Source organism: Paramisgurnus dabryanus, chromosome 19 (assembly GCF_030506205.2).
Source record: "Paramisgurnus dabryanus chromosome 19, PD_genome_1.1, whole genome shotgun sequence".
NCBI classification, from domain to species: Eukaryota; Metazoa; Chordata; class Actinopteri; order Cypriniformes; family Cobitidae; genus Paramisgurnus; species Paramisgurnus dabryanus.
The window spans coordinates 18,105,716-18,126,643 of record NC_133355.1 but is presented as its reverse complement, the minus strand read 5'-3'; the positions used below and the strand labels follow the sequence as shown (position 1 = coordinate 18,126,643).

The 20,928-nt window shown below is 36.6% G+C and overlaps 1 protein-coding gene across 1 annotated transcript in view; it reads right to left on the bottom strand.

Annotated features, from left to right (window-relative positions):
- The window catches only part of adgrb2 (adhesion G protein-coupled receptor B2), a 363,394-nt gene that overhangs the window by 148,749 nt on the left and 193,717 nt on the right, over positions 1 to 20,928 (bottom strand). Inside the window, exons 5-9 of the mRNA XM_065292273.2 lie at positions 17,341 to 17,505; positions 5,830 to 5,994; positions 4,936 to 5,100; positions 3,341 to 3,442; positions 770 to 876 (exon numbers count right to left, since the gene is read on the bottom strand). Of these exons, the coding sequence (XP_065148345.1) occupies positions 770 to 876; positions 3,341 to 3,442; positions 4,936 to 5,100; positions 5,830 to 5,994; positions 17,341 to 17,505 (704 nt within the window). The remainder of the gene's footprint in view (positions 1 to 769; positions 877 to 3,340; positions 3,443 to 4,935; positions 5,101 to 5,829; positions 5,995 to 17,340; positions 17,506 to 20,928) is intronic.

Below are 20,928 nucleotides of genomic sequence, written 5' to 3'. Positions count from 1 at the left end.
CGAAACGAACCAATTTGGAAAAAAATCTGGTTCAATGCCCTGGTTGTAATCGCGGATACAGGATATAGCATCTACATATATCCTGTTTCGCATATACAGGATTTAGCATCTATTAACCTTGGAATGTTATAACTGACCAATCAGAATCAAGTACCCAAAGAGCTAAGTAATGTGCTAAGTTACCTATTGTCATTATGTTAAAGTGGCATTATGTTAAAGTCCCCCAGCATTGAAAATCAGGTTTTTATTGTTGTTTATATGTGGTGTTTTCAATATGCTTTAAGACAAACCACGTGCAAATTCATCAATCAACACCATTGCTATGTAACATTTCTGGGGAATTGCAAGTTTACATATGAATCAGACTTAAAAAGTAGCATCTATTTACATATATATCTATGGTCTGAGGTGGTGCAAAAGAGAGGGGATGGGGGAGGATATGAGGTGCATATTCATATTTATGGTTGAATAGAGGTTGAATATATTCATAAATCAGTGTTTACCAAATGAGGCAAGGGTGTAGAGTTAAATTCAAGCAGTTTTAAAACATAAAGAAATGACTGTGATATGTAAAACTATTACATACATTATGCTCAAAGATGAGTTTAGTACTAGTCAATCAGGAGCTTCAAAGTTTGATTTCAATCATTGACTTTTACAAAGATTTTAATCTTTGACATGGCCCAACTCAGTCAATATTAAAGGCATCAAGGTTTTCTTTCACAGAGCGTCCTTTCATTATGTAACATTTGAATACAGAGTCACTTACAGATAAATGTAAATATCTATATTCGAGTGAGACACATCGGGCGAAGCTCGGAGGACCCCAGTAAGCAACTCCATTAACGTCCAGCAAACAACGACGACTAGCAGATCCTTCAAAGAGAGAAGAGAAGAAAAGAGATCATTATCACTGTTGCGCACAGGCAATAACATCATGTCAACATTTGACAGGCATGGGCTCTCTGATGCTCAAATGCTTTCATAAAAGACTTCAGTGAGATGTGATATACGATGATGTCTGGGGATAATGTCTGTTTTGAGCATGCAATTTTACTCAGCTCCAAACTCTCAATTTTGCTTAAAGTTACTGTCACTTGCATCATTAGGTCAATACGATTTGACCGTTGCCTTACACCAGTTATCACGCTGGGAAAACAACACACTTGAAAATACACAAGGAGAATGCAGGCAGACACAGAAATAAAGCTGAAACCGTATAGAGTCTCCGTAGAAATGTGTTTTTCTTTGGGGGTTAGTTTGTTTGTGAGTGTTTGGGCGGGAACGTGGAGTTGAAATAGATTAGAGCTCGGCGTTGACCTCATTCAACACTGCTCTGCGCTCCCACTTCAAAGACATCATTTATTAAGCCTTTCTGTTTTTATTAGGTAAAAACACAGTGCACATCGAGTGTCTTTCTTTACTTGTAACTGAGAATTATTGCACGGTGGATTTAGATGGTAAATATTCCCCTAAAAAAGTCTCATATGGGACAGAGAAGGTTTACAAACTGTTCTGCAATGCAGTGTGTTCATAACATTCATAGTACATAGAAGAAGATTATGATGCACAGCATGACAATATGTCTGAGGTACAAACAACAAGCTGCCAAAGAGGAAGATTATTTGGGCCTTGTGCCCAGTATACACTCTGCGGTAATGCGTGACATTTCATCTTTTGTCTTTCCATTCAACATAAACAGTATCTTGATTGAGCCTTTAGATATCATTGCAGTGTTATATTAACTCTCTGTGGAGGCACGTATTGGGCTGTAAACATCCTCATTAAGTTTCCTCTCATACACCACTAATTCATCCCAATGGGCTTAAAAACTGAACGCTGATTAATTGCGTGTAAACCAACTTATTTTGAGTGGAATCGTGAGCCTGTTGTGTGATGTTAGTTTTAGAAAATGAGTGATTGCGTCTCTGATGAAGTTTTATAATGCGGTTTAACTCATCATAAAATCCTCTAATAAAGTTGTATTTCACAGTGAGAGGACAAAACAAATAGATTTGCTCGTATTATATATGGCATCTATAGCTGTAATCTAAACAATATTAGATTTTACTCTCTCTTTTATGTGATGTAGTCATAGCAGTATACTCTGAAGCGAATCAAGCTGAGATCATTAACTTTTCGGGAGCAGACTTAATTTACTACTAATTAAACTGATGATTTCATCCAAAGCGACATGGAAAAGTTTATTTTTAAAGCGACAGGACAGCTGGATTTACTAACAATATGCGATGGTGATGTTCAAGGAAAACCTGCTATTAAGTTTGAACCTGAAAATTTTCAATTATTAACCCGAACAAGGTTATACCACCCATTACAATAATTATTAGATAGGATAATTTTAGGTTAATTAAAGTTGTGTTTTTATGCCTTTTTAACACAACTGTTCACTTGAAAGCTTAACTTCAACAGAGTAGTTACATTAGTATTTTTTTTCTGATAACAGATAGATAAATAAATGAAAAGTAAATTAACTTTGCCCATATATCATATCTAAAGTGAATCAACTATTACTTTACACTGACCATTAATTAATGTATACAATGTTAGCTACAGGTGCTTAAATTCTTGCCTGGGTGCCAAACCTCTCCACTTCATGTTCGTCGTCTCCCCTTATCTTTAGCAAACCAAAACATTTCATTTTCAACAAGGTATATTTGTTTTTTTAGAGATCAGTTTAGCCAAAGCCAGATAAATAAATACAGACCGGATCTTCGGTTCAGGTGCGCAACGGCGGCAATGCGCTTACACAGATAAACCATAGATATGTATAAAGGCTAGATGTCTCGCCCACACTGCTGGCCAATTGAGTGGAACGTCCGCATTTGGCGGCCATCTTACCACAGGCAGCTCGCTCTCTCGTAGCATTGAGTTTTAGTGGTGCAGGTACTTTTAAATGACCATAACTTGCTTAATTTTCTAGCGATTTTCAAACGGTTTGGTTTGTTATAAACGTCAAAGATGTACCTATGACACTGCATACTTATACAAAAAAATCCATGAAACATGTTAAAGCATCCAGTTTGTAAGAAACCAAACCGTTTGAAAATTGGGAGAAAATTTAGCAAGTTATGGTCATTTAAAAGTACCCGCACCATTAAAACTCAATGGCCGCCATGTGATGACGTTAGAGACTCCGCCTTAACACATCTAGCCTTTATGCATATCTATGGATAAGCATCTATGGAAAATCATCTATGGACAATTACACTGTACCTCAAACAAACAAATCTGTTGAAATAAATAAACTGTTTATATACACCAACTGTCCCACACAGACAGAAAACATGTTGCAAGTAATACATATAGTGGATTGACTTACCAGTGGCATTTGATGGACACTTGTTGTATACAGTCTCTCCAGCTGATGCTCTCTTCCACGTCATGGATACTTGGTACTCGTCTTTACAGATTTCATGAGATGCTGTATATAAAAACAAGAGTAGCTAGTAGTACTGAAGGTACTGTAGGGTACACAGGTTTTTGTTTTTTGGTATTAAATGCTCTCTAGAAAGAGAAAGTCCATTCTCCTGCTCCTAAGTACTATATCATATCTATTGCCAGTGGCATAAGCTATAGCCTGTTGGCTATTTAAAAACCTCTAAAAATAGGCCTCTAAAATGTCCCATCCAAACATTTAATTTAAATAAAAAAAAATAAAAAAAATAAAAACTGTACTCATTCATACACTCTAAAAATATTTTAACCCACCTGTTTGATTAAAAAGGGGCAAACCCAGCCGTTGGGTTAAAATTCCTCCAAAAAGTGTTTATATGTGACCCAACCATGGGTTAAAACACAAACAGCATTTCGGGTTAAAACCCAACATTTAAATGACCATGAGTTGATGAATGTCCCTTTTTACTAAAATTGAAATATCCCAGCATTTTTAGAGCATATAGGGGTGGTTTCCCATACTTAGCTTAAACCAGGACTAGGCCTTAGTTTAATTAGGAACTATAACTAGTTTTAACAAACATACCTTACTAAAAACTTTACTTGTGTGCATTTTGAGGCAAAACAAAGGACACTGTTGTATTTTAAGATATGCCAGGGCAAGTTGTTGTCAGTTTGGACAGCTTTTACTGTACATTTATTTTAGTCTTGGACTAGTCTAATCCCTGTCCTGGAAACCACCCCATAGCGATTTTGTGAGGTCTATAAGATTACATAGACTAAAAGTCGTCTTCATAATGATACACATTACACAAAGTATATTCTACTCTCACTCAGAAGCTCCTTGCAGAACAAACTATAGGTAAGATACAGTACAGAAGGGACTGGGCAAAAACCTTCCCTTTCGTATTAAAACATAATACAAAAAAAACGTATCAGGCATGTTTTCTGTCCTCAAGTTGCTAGCACCATCAACACCTCGTGCACGATATAAGCTGTGCAGCAATGTTTGACATTTATTTAATCCATAGCCTCCCAAAGCTGTAGTCAGAGACGTGCCTATTAAAATCCGCTGTTTGCTGCTATGCCTGACGTGCTGACAAATAACACAGACCAGCTCTTTGAACAATTCCCTTCTGTCAAGAGTGACTGCTCTCAATGGAGACACAGGCAAAAAGGAGGAATGGATACAAAAGACTACAAGGAGTGTTTAAAATAGAGAGTAAGAAATGTGTGAGTCAGTAGAAGAGAGTGAGAGGCGTACAGGAAGACTGGAGGAAAAGGAAGGTCATAAAAATGAGTCTGTCTTTCAATACTTTAAAGCTGAAGAGTAAATGAATCACAGCTGGAAAAATATCCTTAAACCAGCCTATTTTGGCCAAACTAGTGTTTCAGTTATGCCAAACCCCACCCCCAATCAATGTTGGAGACCAGTAAAGGTGGTTTAGGCTGCCAGGTAGAGGATAAGCATAAACATAAAAATGAACAAATAGAGTATCAGCCCAACATATAGAGACACACCTGGGCACTTCTTGTCATTGCAGGCACGCACTTCCTCTCCGGAGCCATCACATGGGTAACCCTGGATCCCTGTGCCTTCACACATCCGGAAACGCTGCTGCCAGCCGGAATCGCACGTTTTGGAGCAAAGACTCCAGTGATTCCAAGCTCCCCAGTTACCTCCACCTGTACAAAAAAAGGAAGGGAAACATAAACTTCTCCAACAGATGCAAATGTCTTCTGAAAGTAAATATAAATTATCATATAGCAAGTTAATAAACCATGTTCTGCTGGTTTCTGCTCATAATGCACCTGCATGAGGCTAATATCCTCATATTAATTACTATCAGGGGTGCTAACCGGCATATGCTAACACAGCAGCACATCAGTGAATCAAGTTACGCAGGGCACCTCAAATCATCCCTGGTTTTGTACCGTAGACAATTCAGAACATTAATGCCAATTAATTACACCATGACAGGAAACACGTTGCAACCGCACATGTAAACTGTCAGTTTAACATCTAGCGCTCATCACTACAGTGTGTGTGTGTGGGTTGGTCTATGTGGTTTACGAGGACATGAATAGTGTATAATGACATGTTTATTATGCTATAAAGGTGGTTTACGGGGACACAGAGAGTGTCCTCATAAACGGAAAAGCTAAAAAAACATACTAAATGGTAGTTTTTCATAGATTAAAGACTGGCAACAGGTTTTTGTGACATTGGGGTTAGGGACTGGGGTAGGTAAGGGGAATAGAATATAACAGTTTGGACAGTATAAAATGCATTGCGTCTATGGAGATGTCCCCGTAATCCACATACACCAACATGTGTGTGTGTGTGTGTGTGTGTGTGTGTGTGTGTGTGTGTGTGTGTGTGTGTGTGTGTGTGTGTGTGTGTATGTGACTTACCCCCGCAAGATGAGTTGGTGCATTCGCGAGTTTCGGCATGCGGGCCTTTGCACTCTGCCCAGCCATGTAGCGGCACACTGCATCGCCGCTGTCTCTGCTGAGTGCCAGAACCACAGGACACAGAGCACTGAGACCAGGCCGCCCAGTCCAACCACTGGCCCTCTACTATAAATACAATCACAAAGAAAATAAATGGTTAAAAAAACAATAACACTGCAAAGAATAAGAAGGTGGACATATACTATAAAAGGAGGTGAACAACAGAAATAGAGAGGAAACATAAAGTTGGAGGTACCTATGTATAAAGTATACATAGAGAAAAAATACAAACAGATACTTTATTAAAAGTTATTTTATTATTAAAATTTAAGTTGAACATTTTAACCTATATTTTATGTATATAAATAATTGTATTATTTTTTATCAAGTCTTCGTTTTGCTTTAGTGGCTGAATACACTTGAGCTGGCAATGGCCTCAACAAGTGCCTTACGGTACATTCACACGGGGCGTAAGCGTTAACGCTTAACGGAAGGCTTGTCTGAAGCGTGGCCAACAGCCAATCACGGTGGCCGCAACACAAGCTCCGGTCTTCCATAAACGTAATTGGCTGGCTCTGCCTAGGTTATTTGCATAAGGCGATATGATTGGCTGACGCACGCGTTGCCGCTTGAAAAGTTGAGAAATGTTAAACTTCTGCCGCGAGCAACGGCACTGACGCGGCGCCGACGGATCCACAATTCAGTTCGCCAACGCTTGACGTCACCCATTAAAAGTGAATGGGAAGCGTCAACGCTTACGCCCCGTGTGAATGCGCCGTTATGATCAATGCTAAACAAGCATCATTTGAGAATGTTTTATTTTTTTGTGTTTCAATTGAGATAATTTTACAAATATATAGTTTCATTTATATAATTTTCATAAAATCAGCCAATAAAACAAACAAATTTATTAGACCACCACTCAGTGGATTGTTTGTGCAAAGGCTTCTTATTTCACAACCTGAATCTATACCTATACCAATAGTAATAGTATTGGTGAATACAATTTTTATGTTTCTCTAATGGCTAATCCACCAATGTAAGTGCTTTAGTTACAATAGTATTTCAAATGCTAAAATATAATTTTTGTTATTTATTATTTTTTATTTACTGTTTTATAAGAAAAACTAGGAAAAAATAGCAAAGCAGTTAATTATTATTATTTTTCTTATTCACAATTTACTCGAAGTACTTAATAGAAAAAAATGTAATGGTAACGCTTTATTAAAGATCTTTGCATACTTGGTTAACACTAAAAATGAAAGGAAAACACCACAGTTTTTCAATATTTTAATATGTTCTTAACTCAACTTAGACAAATTAATATCTTTTTTCAGTGCGTAATCTTTGTACAGCGCGTCGTGAATGTGTTAGCATTTAGCCTAACCCCATTTATTCCTTAGGATCACCAAGTCACCAAACACTTTCATGTTTTCCTATTTAAAGACTGAGTAAGTATGGGCGCACAAAATAAAACATGGCAATTTTTTAAAGGAAAACACAGTTTTTCTATATTTTCCTATGTTCTAACCTCGACTTAGATTAATTAATGCATACCTATCTTTTTCAATGCGTGCATTTTTAATCTTTGTACAGCGCTTCTTGAATGTGTTAACATTTAGCCCCATTAATTCCTATGGCTCTAAAGAAAAGTTTTATTTTGTGCCACCATACTTACTTGTGTTACTACTCATATAACAGTCTTTAAATAGGGAAATGTTTGTTGGCTTCTAAATTCATCCTTGTTTGGAGCCATAGGAATGAATGGGGCTAGGCTAAATGCTAACACATTCATGACGCGCTGTACAAAGATTAAAAGTGCATGCATTAAAAAAGATAAGTATGTATTAATTTGTCTAAGTTGAGGTAAGAACATAGTAAAATATATGTGTTTTATTTCGAGGGGATAAAAATGAGAACTACTGTATATTGTATGGTGGAAGAGCACTTAGTTTGCAGCACTTTTTACTCGGGCGCAGTAATATTGACGGAAAATTGAGCGAGAGGGGGAATAGTCAGGAGTGATGATGTTACTGCTTGGTGTTTTTCTTTAAATGCATGTTAAAAAATAATTACGACCTAATGTTGTGTCAATCACGTTTAGACACTACCTCAGAAACTTTTGTCCATCATAAAGATCCGGACATAATCCAACGTACAAGCTAAAGCCAAAATCAAGAATAGCGTCTTACAAGTTGAGACACAGCACGAAAGTATGACAAACAAAGTGAGGAATACAAAGAGACAGAAGAGAGATAAAAGCGGATAAAATGTGCAGTGATTGTCAGGTATGGTAGCCAACACTCTGAGAAAAACAAGATTTGTGTGCATGACGAATTTGTAGGATAACGAATATGAAAAAAAAAACCGCATACGTAAATTACGAACTACAGTGTTCAAAGATCTTACATTTGTTTATAAAAAAGCAAATTCAACATTTCACACTCCTGAAAAATGATGAAATATCAAGAACCCTCTGAAAATGAAATCTGCATTAAAGCACTTTACAATGCTGGATAGTCTTTGAGACAAACAGACAGGTGGTGTAATACAATTGCTAAGCACTGTATACAGATACAGAAATATTATAAATGTTGCTAATGGTTTTAAAGATCACATGCTTCAAAGGCAGTCATTAAATTGTCTGTCTCTACAATGTCTGCCTTTAGAAAAAACCTTAACCTGTACAATTACTGTGGTTAATTTCCATCAATATTGTGGGTTTCTTAAAAGACCAGTGCAATGAAAAGATTATTTTATTTCATTAAAGAGAGATGGACTACTTCGAGAAATCTAAATGATGAGCATGATACGCTAATGGAGGCTTGATAACATTAGCACTAAAATTCATGAGAAACTTTGATAACCGTAATTATAGTACATTGTTAATTTCTAATAGAAATTAGTCTGAATTTTTAGTTGTAAAAATCAATACAGCATCACTGATTAAATACACATAACGACTGATATTTTCCAAAACCAAAATAGGAATTATACATTAATTTCAAATGAGACAACATCCGCTATGAACACTAGTATAATTCATACAAATCTAACAGTATAGTTTTTGTCTTTTCTAGCAGCCAACTAAAAAAAAAAACGATCACTTGAATAATGAATGAACTGGTTTGAAACAAGGGATCAATAGCCTATTGATTAATGTTTTCAAGTTCTTGGTGAATAAATAATACTTGCAGCATGCCGCTTATAAATCCTTTTTCATAAGCTTATATCACTATGACAAAGTCCATCACTCATGAATTATTTTATTTGCAGCTTTTAAACAGACATGGGAAAAAGCTACAAGACTTTAAATATCTAACTACTCGTTTCTTACTATGCTTTGTGAAACATTAGAAAGCATCCATGCCTCAGTGGACACATATTCAGTATGTTATACAGTAAAAATAATGTTTAAACATCATCCATCAAATGATGCTATTAATCTTATGGCTCCATGTTTATATAATGAATGCTTTCTAGGATGCACTATCTATTTCACAGTAGGGGAGATGTAACATCCTTTGACTTTCTGTGACAATCTCAGGAACTGTGCATATTAACCTCCACTACCAGTTTTATCTTATTTAAATGTGGGAGGTGGGCATTGATGCATATTTTAGTCAAGCATACAATATGATTGATGGCTTGAACTGAAATCAAATTATCTCTCAATCTAATGGATTCCAGGGAAGACAGAGCACATGATGCAATATAACACCCGTGTCACCTTTGTTTTTGTCAAAGCAGACATTCTTCAAACTGAGAAAAAAAATATTAAGATCTTTTAAAGAGACAGTTCAGCCAGATGCTGTATATAAAATCCGTCTTTTTCTCTTCTCTCTGAAATACTAAATAATTTCAATATCCTTTTTCATATACATTCACTGTAAAAATTATTATGTGCCTTAGTAGATTTAATTAAAAAGATGACTAAACTATATTGATTTTTTTTCCCCTTGAATTCTGTTCTATTTCATTGAATTATTGTTTTTTTTTTGTGTGTGAAAAATGTAATTTGAGGAACAAAAGAAAAAAAAAGTTATATTTTTTTTTATTAAAATCACATTTATTTTCATTAATTGTTATTTTAAATTCTCATGTATCTTTGTTTTTATTGTGATTTTATCGTGTATCTCTTATTTTTACATTGTATTTTTTATATATTGTTTTCTCATTTCTGTGTAAAGCACTTTGAATGACCTCTGTGCATGAAATGTGCTATATAAATAAACTTGCCTTTCCTTGCCTGCCTATATATATATATATATATCCTGTTTTTGTGTTGTATTTTTTTATATGATGGCTTAAATCAAAACAAATGTATATTTATATGTGTATGTATATGTGTAATACATATGTTTAAAGACGCCGTACATTTTATGCAAGTAATTTTACATAATTAAATCACGAAGATTTCTTTTAAAAATAAGCCTGAAAAGTGCAATATTTTGTGTAATATTTTTATCACTGTTTTATATGTAGATACTTTTTTTTAACAGTGTTGACAGTTTATTGCCAACACCTGTGCCAAGCTCAAAAAAGACAAAACATGCTCCATTGAAATGATCCATACCTTTAATTTACAAATAATTTTTTGAGGAATCATTTTTGCCTGTGCTTGACAAAAGGCTGGTGTATAATCTTAATGGAGCTGGTTGGAGAGGATCGCCATGATCTATCATTGCCTTAAAAAGAGGACTGTGAACTTTCTTCATTTGTATTCCATGACAAAAGTAGCAACAACATGTTGAATTGAAAAAGCACAACAGAGGATGTTGGTATGCTGGCGTATCCATACGCAGTAAGATGCAGCTACCGTTTCGGTCTGAGATTTTGAAGGCTCTCTGTCTGAAATCAGACACAGCATGATAAATAGGAATCATACTCTAAAGCCTCACGAACTCAATAAACTTGAGAAATACGTCCTGTCTGTCTACGCATTTATGAGAGCATTATATTCATCATCGCACACAAAATCAGCAGCCAATGAAGGGAGATATCCTTGCATATGGTGGTTGCCAAGAGATGGCAGCTGCAGCTGAAACCCAAGAAACACAGCTGAACATTTATGGGATCTTGCTTTGACATAAAAACATAAAACAGGAAACGGGATGCATAACCACAATAAAGGTTATAACGCTGTCATCAGCAACAACAAAGCAAAACATTTTTCTGTGTCCCTCATAGCACACAAACGCATACACACAAACAAACAAACATAAACATTGTGGGCCCTATTTTAACGATCTAAGCGCATTGTCTAAAGCGCACAGCGCAACGTCTAAATGGGCGTGTCCGAATCCACTTTTGCTAATTTAACGACGGGAAAAATTGTTTGTGCGCCGAGCGCATGGTCGAAAAGGGTTGGTCCTATTGTAATGGGAGTATTTTGGGCGTAACGTGCAGTAAACCAATGAGAGTCTCAGCTCTCATCCCCTTTAAAAGCCAGTTGCGCTGGCGCTATGTCTAATCCCTATTTAGATGACGGACTTTGTAGACTGAAAAACTAAGCGGAGGAAAAAGATCCCCAGTTTAAGATTAATGTTAAATAATTGTGTTGTTTTTCACTTGTATTGAAATTGTTATTTTTTATTAAAACCTTTAAAACCCGTTTTCTTTTAGTCATGGAAGTAAAAAAGCAGGTTTGTAATTGCTTTAAATGTATGGCTATCCAATATCATCAAAAAATTATTTACAAGTATGTAAGAAAAGGTTTGTACTCTAAAAATACTTTATTTGTAACAAACAGGAGATAAAGAATTTACAAACGGCTCTCCTCACGTTTCAGCACTTTGGACAGCGTTTTTTTTAGCAAAGAGTTTTTTTTTAAGCATGACTTAAAAATGTTTCTCATCTCACCATATCCGCAGGTACAGAGTCATCATATAATAAATCCGTGAGGTAGCATTTAAAAAAACATTTAAAAACAGATGCATTTGTTTAAAGCAAAGCATTTATTTACTTACCAGGCTGCAGGTGAAGCAACTCTTTGCGCCTTCTAACGTCTCATAATCTGTCCTCATTTATGTCCAAGAGATTCAATAATAATCTTTTACATTCAATCCTTTAATCTTTCATATTTAAAAGCATTTTTGTGCTGCTGCGCATTCATGTACTTTGTGATAAGAAAACCCGCGTTTTCCTCCCGTTTATAGGCGCATACTAATGCGCTCTTTAAATAAAATAAAACACATTGCGCCATTGACTTTAGACCAGGTTTTTGTTGGTCAATGGCGTAGTCTATTTTAGTTGCCTCAAAATAGCAACGTGCCAACAATGCGCCTGAACACACCTCGTTTTCAGACCAGAACGCCCATGGGCGCAAAAGGGGGCGCAAATGCATTTGCTATTTAAACAACGCGGCGCTAAACGTGAAAATTAGGGTGGAAACTAGCGAAAGACACTTGCGTCGCGCATTGCACTGCATTGCGCCGGGTGTAAGATAGAGCCCTGAGTGTGTGTATATGATCTTTGCTGAAAATTAAGGACAAAATCACAAAGTACAGATTATGATTATATTTCAAAGGTGTTGCTAGTGAATCTTCAAGATGCATGCATGTCATTTAAGAGAAGAATAAAATATAATACAAAAAGGAAAAAATACATAAAAGAGAATAAAATACAAAACAAAATGGTTTGGGACATCCATAAAAAAAAAAAAAAAAACTTTTAAACTTTTCACACCCAGAGCCATTCTTAACCACAATGAAACTGTAATATATAATGCAAAACCCTCTTGCACTTAGAGGGTTTTGCATTATATATTACTGTTTCATTGTGGTTGACATGTTTTCTTGTAAATAATATTTTTTTTCAGGCTCTTAAAATAAAAATGTTATTAGTTAGTACTTGAAATGCCTTATTTTGACAAATGTCACATTCGTCATTTCATTGGTATTTAACAAATTCAACTGCCTTTCGCTCCAAAACCCTCTATGTGCATGCAAAAATCTCCACTTTTAAAAAGTAACTTTTCGCTGCCCTTTCTGATTAAAGGTAAAATGAAAAAGCTTTGCTTACACCTAATTATAGAAACACATAATTGTCACAATCATACACTTAAACATAGCTGAAAAATACAGAAGTAAACATGCTGATGTCTAAAAGACATCTACTTAGATTCAAACAGCCAACCAGTTTTTACTGTGCATCAGGAGATGGTATTCGGTTGGCTCATTCTGTGCTAAATGATATGAGCAGATTACATGTCAATGGATGCAATTTGAATATGAAGAGGGTGAGATGGGTTTACGCATGGGTGACTCGCAGTAGGTGAGGACAGGTGGAAGATCTGCGCTCTGACAGGTTGTAATCACTGTCCATCAAAAGCCACTCTATCAGACCGACCCAGATGTTCATTTGTGCCCCTTCAAATAAAACACAATCACTGTGATTGGCTGTCACCCTTAACCCTTCAACTGTCAGGCTAATGGAGGTTTTCGACTCTAAGCAACAACAACTGTTCAAACTGAAACCGAATTGAAATGTAACGGACAAATGATTTATTGCTCGGCTCAGTGAGGTAATAACTAATCTGGAAGATAGATCCTGCTCTCAGAGATCAAAGCGCCGCGGCCGATAAACAACAAACTAACAGCAGGCGCGGACACGTGTGATTTCTCTGTAATACATTAGCTAGAAAACAGCCCATCCTAAAATACAATTCTGTTATTATTTACTAACCAAACCTGTAAGCTTTTATTTATTCTGTGGAACACAAAAGCAGTATTTAGAGTAGGATCTCCAAGTGGCTCTTCTATATAATCAGAATGAATGGTGACCAAGGTTGTCAAGAACTTTGAGGAAATAATTGAGCTATTATTATTATTTTAGAAGATTCTCAATAAAGTCCAATGGATTCCTTTAATAATTTATTTCTTTTTCTTTCTCGTTTTGCTTCATTCACACATTTGGCAAACATTGGGACCTATTCCTTAAAATGGCACAAAACCAAATGCGTCATACAACTTACCCCAGTTTGAGCAGAACTTCAGAGAAAAACTACAATGCATAGCTGCAGAAAGAGAATGCAGACAACACGGAGCTCAAGTGGCAGAACAGAAGGGGGTGAGAGACTGATGTGACTCAGGGGCAGACTGGGGTGAAGCTGGAGGCAGTAAAGTCGCCTCAAAGGAAAAGGTCAGAGACAAGGGAAGATGTGAAGAGAGAACAAGAAAGCAGGAAACGTGGAGGATAAAAATTGTGAAGTCATGCAGAAGATAGAAACCAACTGGGTCTCATACTCTAATCGTCCATATGCATTTATTTGTATGTTAATCCTGTGTTCACAATATATTAATCATGATGTATTAATAATTTCTGTGCAAACAAAGTATCTGTCTAGCATTACCATGTCAGTGTATTGATTCATTAGTTTGCAAGAGACATTTAATAAATGTATAATTAATATTAAATAAACTAAGCGTATTTAATAAACTAAGATGTAGGCTATTTAATAAACTGAGCGTATTCATCTGTCAATATGAAACACGACCTGGCCATTCTAATTAATGACCGGAAGAAAGCGTATCGACCACTGTTATTGTAAAATATGCACTTATGTCCATTTAAACTCAATTTTGGTAAAATGTGGATTATATCATTACACTGGCAAGAATATGGTTACATGTAAAGATGGCGTTTCAAGTATGACAACGCTACATTCAACTGCTTTTGAAATACAGTAGGGTTTTTTTCAATTCCTGAAAAGTAACTGTTTTGGACATACGTGAGTTTCTTCGGGCAGCGACAATATTTTCTTTATTATCATGAAAATACCTGAAAAGGTTTGAAGAACAGCAATATAAATATATGCTTGAATGGGACATTTCACAAGATGTCAAATAAATCTTTGGTGTCCCCAGTGTACACATGTTAAGTTTTAGCTCAAAATACCATATAAATAATTTATGTTATGTTACTTATGGCAACATGTTAAAATTGCCACTTTGTAGGTGTGAGGACCAATGTGTAATTTTGGGTGTCCTTTTTTCAAATGCAAATGAGCTGATCTCTGTACTAAATGGCAGTGGCGTGGTTGGATATTGCAGATTAAGAGGTGGTATTATCCCCTTTTGACATCACAAGGAGAGCGAAATTTCAATTACCTATTTTTTCACATGCTTGCAGGGAATGGTTTACCAAACTAAGTTGATCTTTATCACATTTTCTAGGTTGATACAAGCACTGGGGATCCAATTTTTGCACTTAAAAACTTGAAAAAGTCAGATTTTCATTATATGCCCCCTTTAAGACATATCCTATGGATGCGTCTGTGAATGGTACTCCACTGGTCTCCTGTCCTAAAAAAAATCGGCCTATTTCTGTTTTCCCTTTCATTTCAAGTTTTGGAGACAAAATGTGCTAAATGAACTTCAACGCTTTCTGACTAGTATTTGTATTTATGAGGTTTTTCCAATCTGGTTTTAAGTCTGCTCACAGCGCTGAGTCTGCCCTTTTGAGAGAGTTGAATGATATTTACCTCGCAATTGATTCCGGAGACTCTGTGGTTCTTATTCTTTTAGATTTATCGGCTGCTTTTGATACCATAGACCACTTCTTACTATTATCTAGATTAGAGTCTTGGGCAGGTCTAAAAGCAAACTTTCGGAAATGATTTCAGTCATACCTATCTGACAGAAAGTTTTTAGCTGGGTAATTTTTCCTCTTCCCCTGATCCTCTGACCTGTGGCCTTCCACGAGGCTCTCTTTTAGCTCCCTCTCTACTTTCTCTGCACATGCTACGTCTGGGCTCTATTCTATGAAAACATGGTGCGTCTTTTCATTTCTACGCAGATGACACCCAAATCTAAAGAAAAACAACTCCTGTGAGCACTTCTTTTCCCAAATGTTTAGAGGAGGTTAAATTATGGCTAGCCCAAAATGTCCTCTTCTTAAATGAGGACTAGACCGAGGTAATTGTTTTCGGTCCAAATGAGAACTCTTGGTGTATAAGCCCTGAACTAGAAAGTTTATCCATTTTTAGATCCTCACAGGTGCAGAACCTAGGTATCATTGTTGACCAGCATTTAAAATTTGATAGACAAATATCTTCAGTTATTGGCTACAGCTTATATCAGCATTGTTAGCTGTCAACAATTAAAAACTATCGGACTACAAAAACTCTATAAGTGGCTGTTCATCCATTTGTTACTTTTCGTATTACTGCAATGCTTTATATTGCAGTATATCTAAATCTCAAATTGCGCTGCAGCCTTAAACACATCACTCCAATTCTCAGATCCCTACACTGGTTGCAGATTTGTCAGATAATAGATTTTAAAATGATCCTCTTTTCATATAAATCTCTACATCACAAAGCCCCTGTAAGTCTATCTAAACCTTTTCATCTTTAAACTGTATCTAGAAGCCTACAATCCTGTGACCAGGTTTGTTGGTGGTCCCTGTGTTAGGTTAAAACGGAGAGGGGTGCAGGCATTTGCGGTGGCAGGACTCGGGAAGGGAAAAGGATGGCCCCTTCCTTGTCTTTAAGTCCTTGGTAAAAATCTATTTGTTTTCCTTAGTGTATTGACTACTGTGTATTGACTATTGTTTATCTGTGTGTGTAAAATGTTTGCTTTTCTGTAAAGCACTTTGGTCAGCCCGGTGGCTGTGGTAAAGGCTCTATACAAATAAAACTGAATTTAATTCTTCTGCGGCCCATATTGAGTTGTAGCGGCATTTCTGTAATTCATTGAGAAGCATAGCAAGCATCATCTGCCAATTTATCTGTCCATCCCTAATTATTATCATAGTATATGTTGTACCACGGGACTGTTGAAAGCTTTATTCTGATTGAAAAATGTTTCATGGGTATGCATTATTTTGTAATAAACGCACACATGACCTGTCAAAAGTATTAAAATAATCACTCAAGCAATGTCTGAGGTAACTGTGGTATAGGCTGAATAATTAACTCCTTGGGAGTGCATTATTTTCAAATAATTTAATGGCCCATCGTCAATTATTTCTAACTCAACAATAACATAACATTGCGAAAAATTTAAAATGTGACTTTAATTATTCCAAATTAACAAAAATTTTACAGTATACAGTTCCTGTATCTGAGCTCATTTCTGCATAACACTGGAGCCAATAGCATGTGATCCTGGATTATATTATTTTAGTTCATTTTGAGAATGAGCATCTGATTTTAGTCAAATATTTCTTTAATCTTGAACTGGTTTGCAAAGAGTGACACATCACAGTACAAGTACTAAAAGGTTTGTACTTCGATTATGCACAATTATTGCTAATTTCAGGTCTACATCCCTAATTTAGAATAAACCAAATTCACAATTTATGTGCAGACACACCAGGTTTTGTTTGAGAACCTTTTCTGTTCCTGTTAAAACAAACACTATTCAGGTATTAGTGAATGAGACCCAGTGCGAGAGAAGCAATACAGAAAGTTTGGGTACAAAAGAGTGAGTATATTGACAGATGAGGAAATGGAGAATAAGTACTAACCAGGGCAAACAGCTATATTGCAGAGTTTGGTCTGCACCTCGGGCCCTCCACAGCCCTTGCTTCCAAGAAGAGGTACCACACAGATCCTGCTTCGGGTCCGAGAGCCACGGCCACACGTGACTGAGCACAAGCTCCATGAAGACCACTCCTCCCACAGCCCATGCACTGTAAACAAAACCACCAGTGGGGATGAGGGAAGATGAGGAAAGGCGGGAGGATCCTTCAGTAGCCAGGTGCAGCCCATCAGGGCGGGACACAGTGAGGCAAATCCCGACCCATTCAAAGGGAAACTGGGAATGCCACCAATAGCCTTTGAGAAGCCCTTTACTTTAACGTCACTATTGATGAAACCTTCAGATCAAGGGTTGAGGACAGAGAAGGAAATAAAATGAAATTGCATGTGTAACATGAATGAACCGTCACTTATCCCTTACGATGGAGCACCAAAGTCCAAAAGATCAAGGCACGCGTAGCGCAAGAGCAGATGAAATGCACCGTTTGATCATGAAATGCGCCCAATTGATCGTGTTCCTGCAGAAAGTGTTTCATTGAGTTTGCGACCCTGAAGGATTCTTTGACTATCAATAAAGACGCTACGTAAAAGCGCTCTATAGCTTTTGATGACAAGTGCCTTAGAAAATATGAGATAGGACTGTGCATTCGCTAGATATATTCTTAAACTCTTTTTAATAGATGTTATGTAGAGAGTTTAGATTTGACTATGTTCACGGCTGTTCGGACTACGGCTGTAGGCTTGATGAGATGGGCTTGGATGAGGGAGTGAATGACCTTTGACAAACAACTTCAGACCACACACACAAAACAGCTAAGACCAGCCACAAACCACAGACTTTATATGCTTTGTGTGCAACAGTTGAGTTTCAGAAGTAAAATTCCCATTCATTTTTTAGAAAGAAATTTATTTTTAGCCACAATTCATATTTAAAGATAGACACAAATTAAGGTTTAAAGCAATGTGTTATGCTTTAGAAGTCATGAAAAAAAGATCCACCAATTTGAGAAGTCACCGTTACCATGGAAACGAGAAACCACCAAAGAGCTCACCAGTGTCCTCCTATTCCCGTGATACATTACGAATTATTTAACTGAGTGAATCTCCCTGTACTCTAAAACAACTTTTATATTTAATAATATTTTACGTTTATGCAGAAATATTTTTATTTACTGTATAAATATATATAATTTTTTATTATATATGGGCCCTTTTTTTACAGATAGAGCTTACACTCTTGATAACAAAGGTGTTTAAAAGCTTATTCACAGCAAAGCAATAAAATAACCATTTGTGGTTCATCAAAGAACCATCCAGTCAAAGGTTCTTAGAAGAACCATTTCTTTCATCCCTTTATATAAACTAAAAAATTGTTTATACTGTTTACAAACTTTTGTGAAACAGAAAGGTTCTTCTGGTGTTAAAGGGACACTCCACTTTATTGAAAATATGCTCATTTTCCTGCTCCCCTTGAGTTAAACATTTGAATTTTTATCGTTATGGAATCCATTCCGCCAATCTCTGGGTCTGGCGCTACCACTTTTAGCATAGCTTAGCACAATCTATTGAATCTGATTAGATCATTAGCATCACGCCTAAAAATAACCAAATAGTTTTGATATTTTTCCCCATTTATGTTTCTCGCAATTATATTACGCAGTGCCCGAAAATAGTCCCCTGCTATTGAAAGTTCCTAAGGGGACTATTTTCAGGCACTGTCTAATATCACTACGGCTCCTGCAGCCATGTTACAGCAGCAAATTCCTTGATTATTACGCCAGAATGAGAGTATAGTTCCTAGCCATATCGGCATAAAAATCACAACTTTAAATGAACGATGTGTAACTACAGAAGAGTCAAATTTTGAATAAGAAAATTATCAAAACTCTTTGGTTATTTTTAGCGCAATGCTAATGGTCTAATCAGATTCAATGGATTATGCTAAGCTATGCTAAAAGTGTTACCGCCAGACCTGGAGATCAGCTGAATGGATTCCAAAACGGTAAAAATAAAATGTTTAACCCTAGGGGAGCTGAAAATGAGCATATTTTCAAAAAACATGGAGTGTCCCTTTAAGGTTCTTTATGGAACCATTCAGCCAAAAATCTGTCTTCCATAGTTAAATTAGGACATAAAAGTAACTTTTATAAATGTGCTTTAGAAAAAAAATGGCACTTTGAGATATTATATGTCAGTGCAAGTTGTTTTTAGTCAATACAACTCAAACATGCATTTTACTAGGCTTAAACATTGTCTGTGAAAGCAGGCAATTATGCATTAAATATATTTTTATACTAATCTCCCATGTTGGATTTGATTGTGTACTTTGCCATACTTAATGGGATAAAACTATTGTGCTGTCTTAGTCTCGGAAGAGGCATTAAAAATAAATCTACTCAGCATTCACTTCTTTGTGCAGCCAAAGAAAAAGGGTTCAGTGATGTAAGGCTGATGTGAATACATTACAAGGCAAGATACAGATGGAATGATTAAGTGAAGAAGGACAGAAGGGCGAGAGAGGTTGAAAAGGGCGATCCGGGTGAAGACGGAAAGAAAAACGCATGCTGACAGCGGATGGAAGTCGAGAGAATTGGCCAAGATTTGGTGTAAAGGCCAAAAGTAGGAATAAGTAAAAGAGACAGAGAAGGGGATTTGGAGGGTTTTTTGAAAGCGAGAGGAAGACTGTAAGGCCCCATCAGTGTAGAGCAGAGATGTAGTGTGAATTATGTATGCTGATAAATAATTAATAGTGCTCTGTAGTGCAAAGCTCAAAGGAGCCATGGCTCAACAGAGAATAAAAAAACTCACATGAAGCAAGAATGAGGGATAGAGAGATAGCACAGTACTTGTTGCTCGATCTATCAACTTCGACCCATCACATGTGTCTTAATTAACTGGATAAAATAATAATACCACAACTTCACCATATTAGGCTTTCATCACAACACAATTACAGTAGGTGAACATAGAGGTGAATGTTTAATTAAAAGAAAACCATGAGTGCGAATGAATAGAAAATCAAAAAGTCACGGGCAGGTCAGAACAGATTAAGCTTCCCTGGACCTCCCAAGTTTTTGTCAATGGTGTTAATAAGCAGCGGCTGCTACTGTTGATTGCGAGCTGTAAAAGGCAAAATGTCGGGCAGGATAACAGCACTGATTTTCTGTGCCATGGGGTGAGGCTGAATGCTAGACTGATGTGCCCAGAGTGCTCATTGCATCTCTATAGAGCACATTATGTACTGCGATATCCATCAAATCACTGTCTGCGCAGCCTCATGCAGAGACTCTGAACCTGTCTATCTGCTCCAAACAGGGGGTACCGATTCTCCTATAGAGATGGAAGTAAGAGAGAGAAACCAAATAAAAAACGACCGTCAGACCAAAAGCCAGAAAAAATAAAATACAAAGAGCAAAGAAAAACTAGGTTTGATGTTGTATAGAGAGTCTAGACAGAGAGAAATAAATAAACAAGTGCATAGAGAAAGAAAAAAAGAGAGAGAGTAGGTTGTGGACTGGGTGCAAGCCAGACAAAAATCCCCAAACCAATTTATCACTGTCCCTTCGTCCTGTATC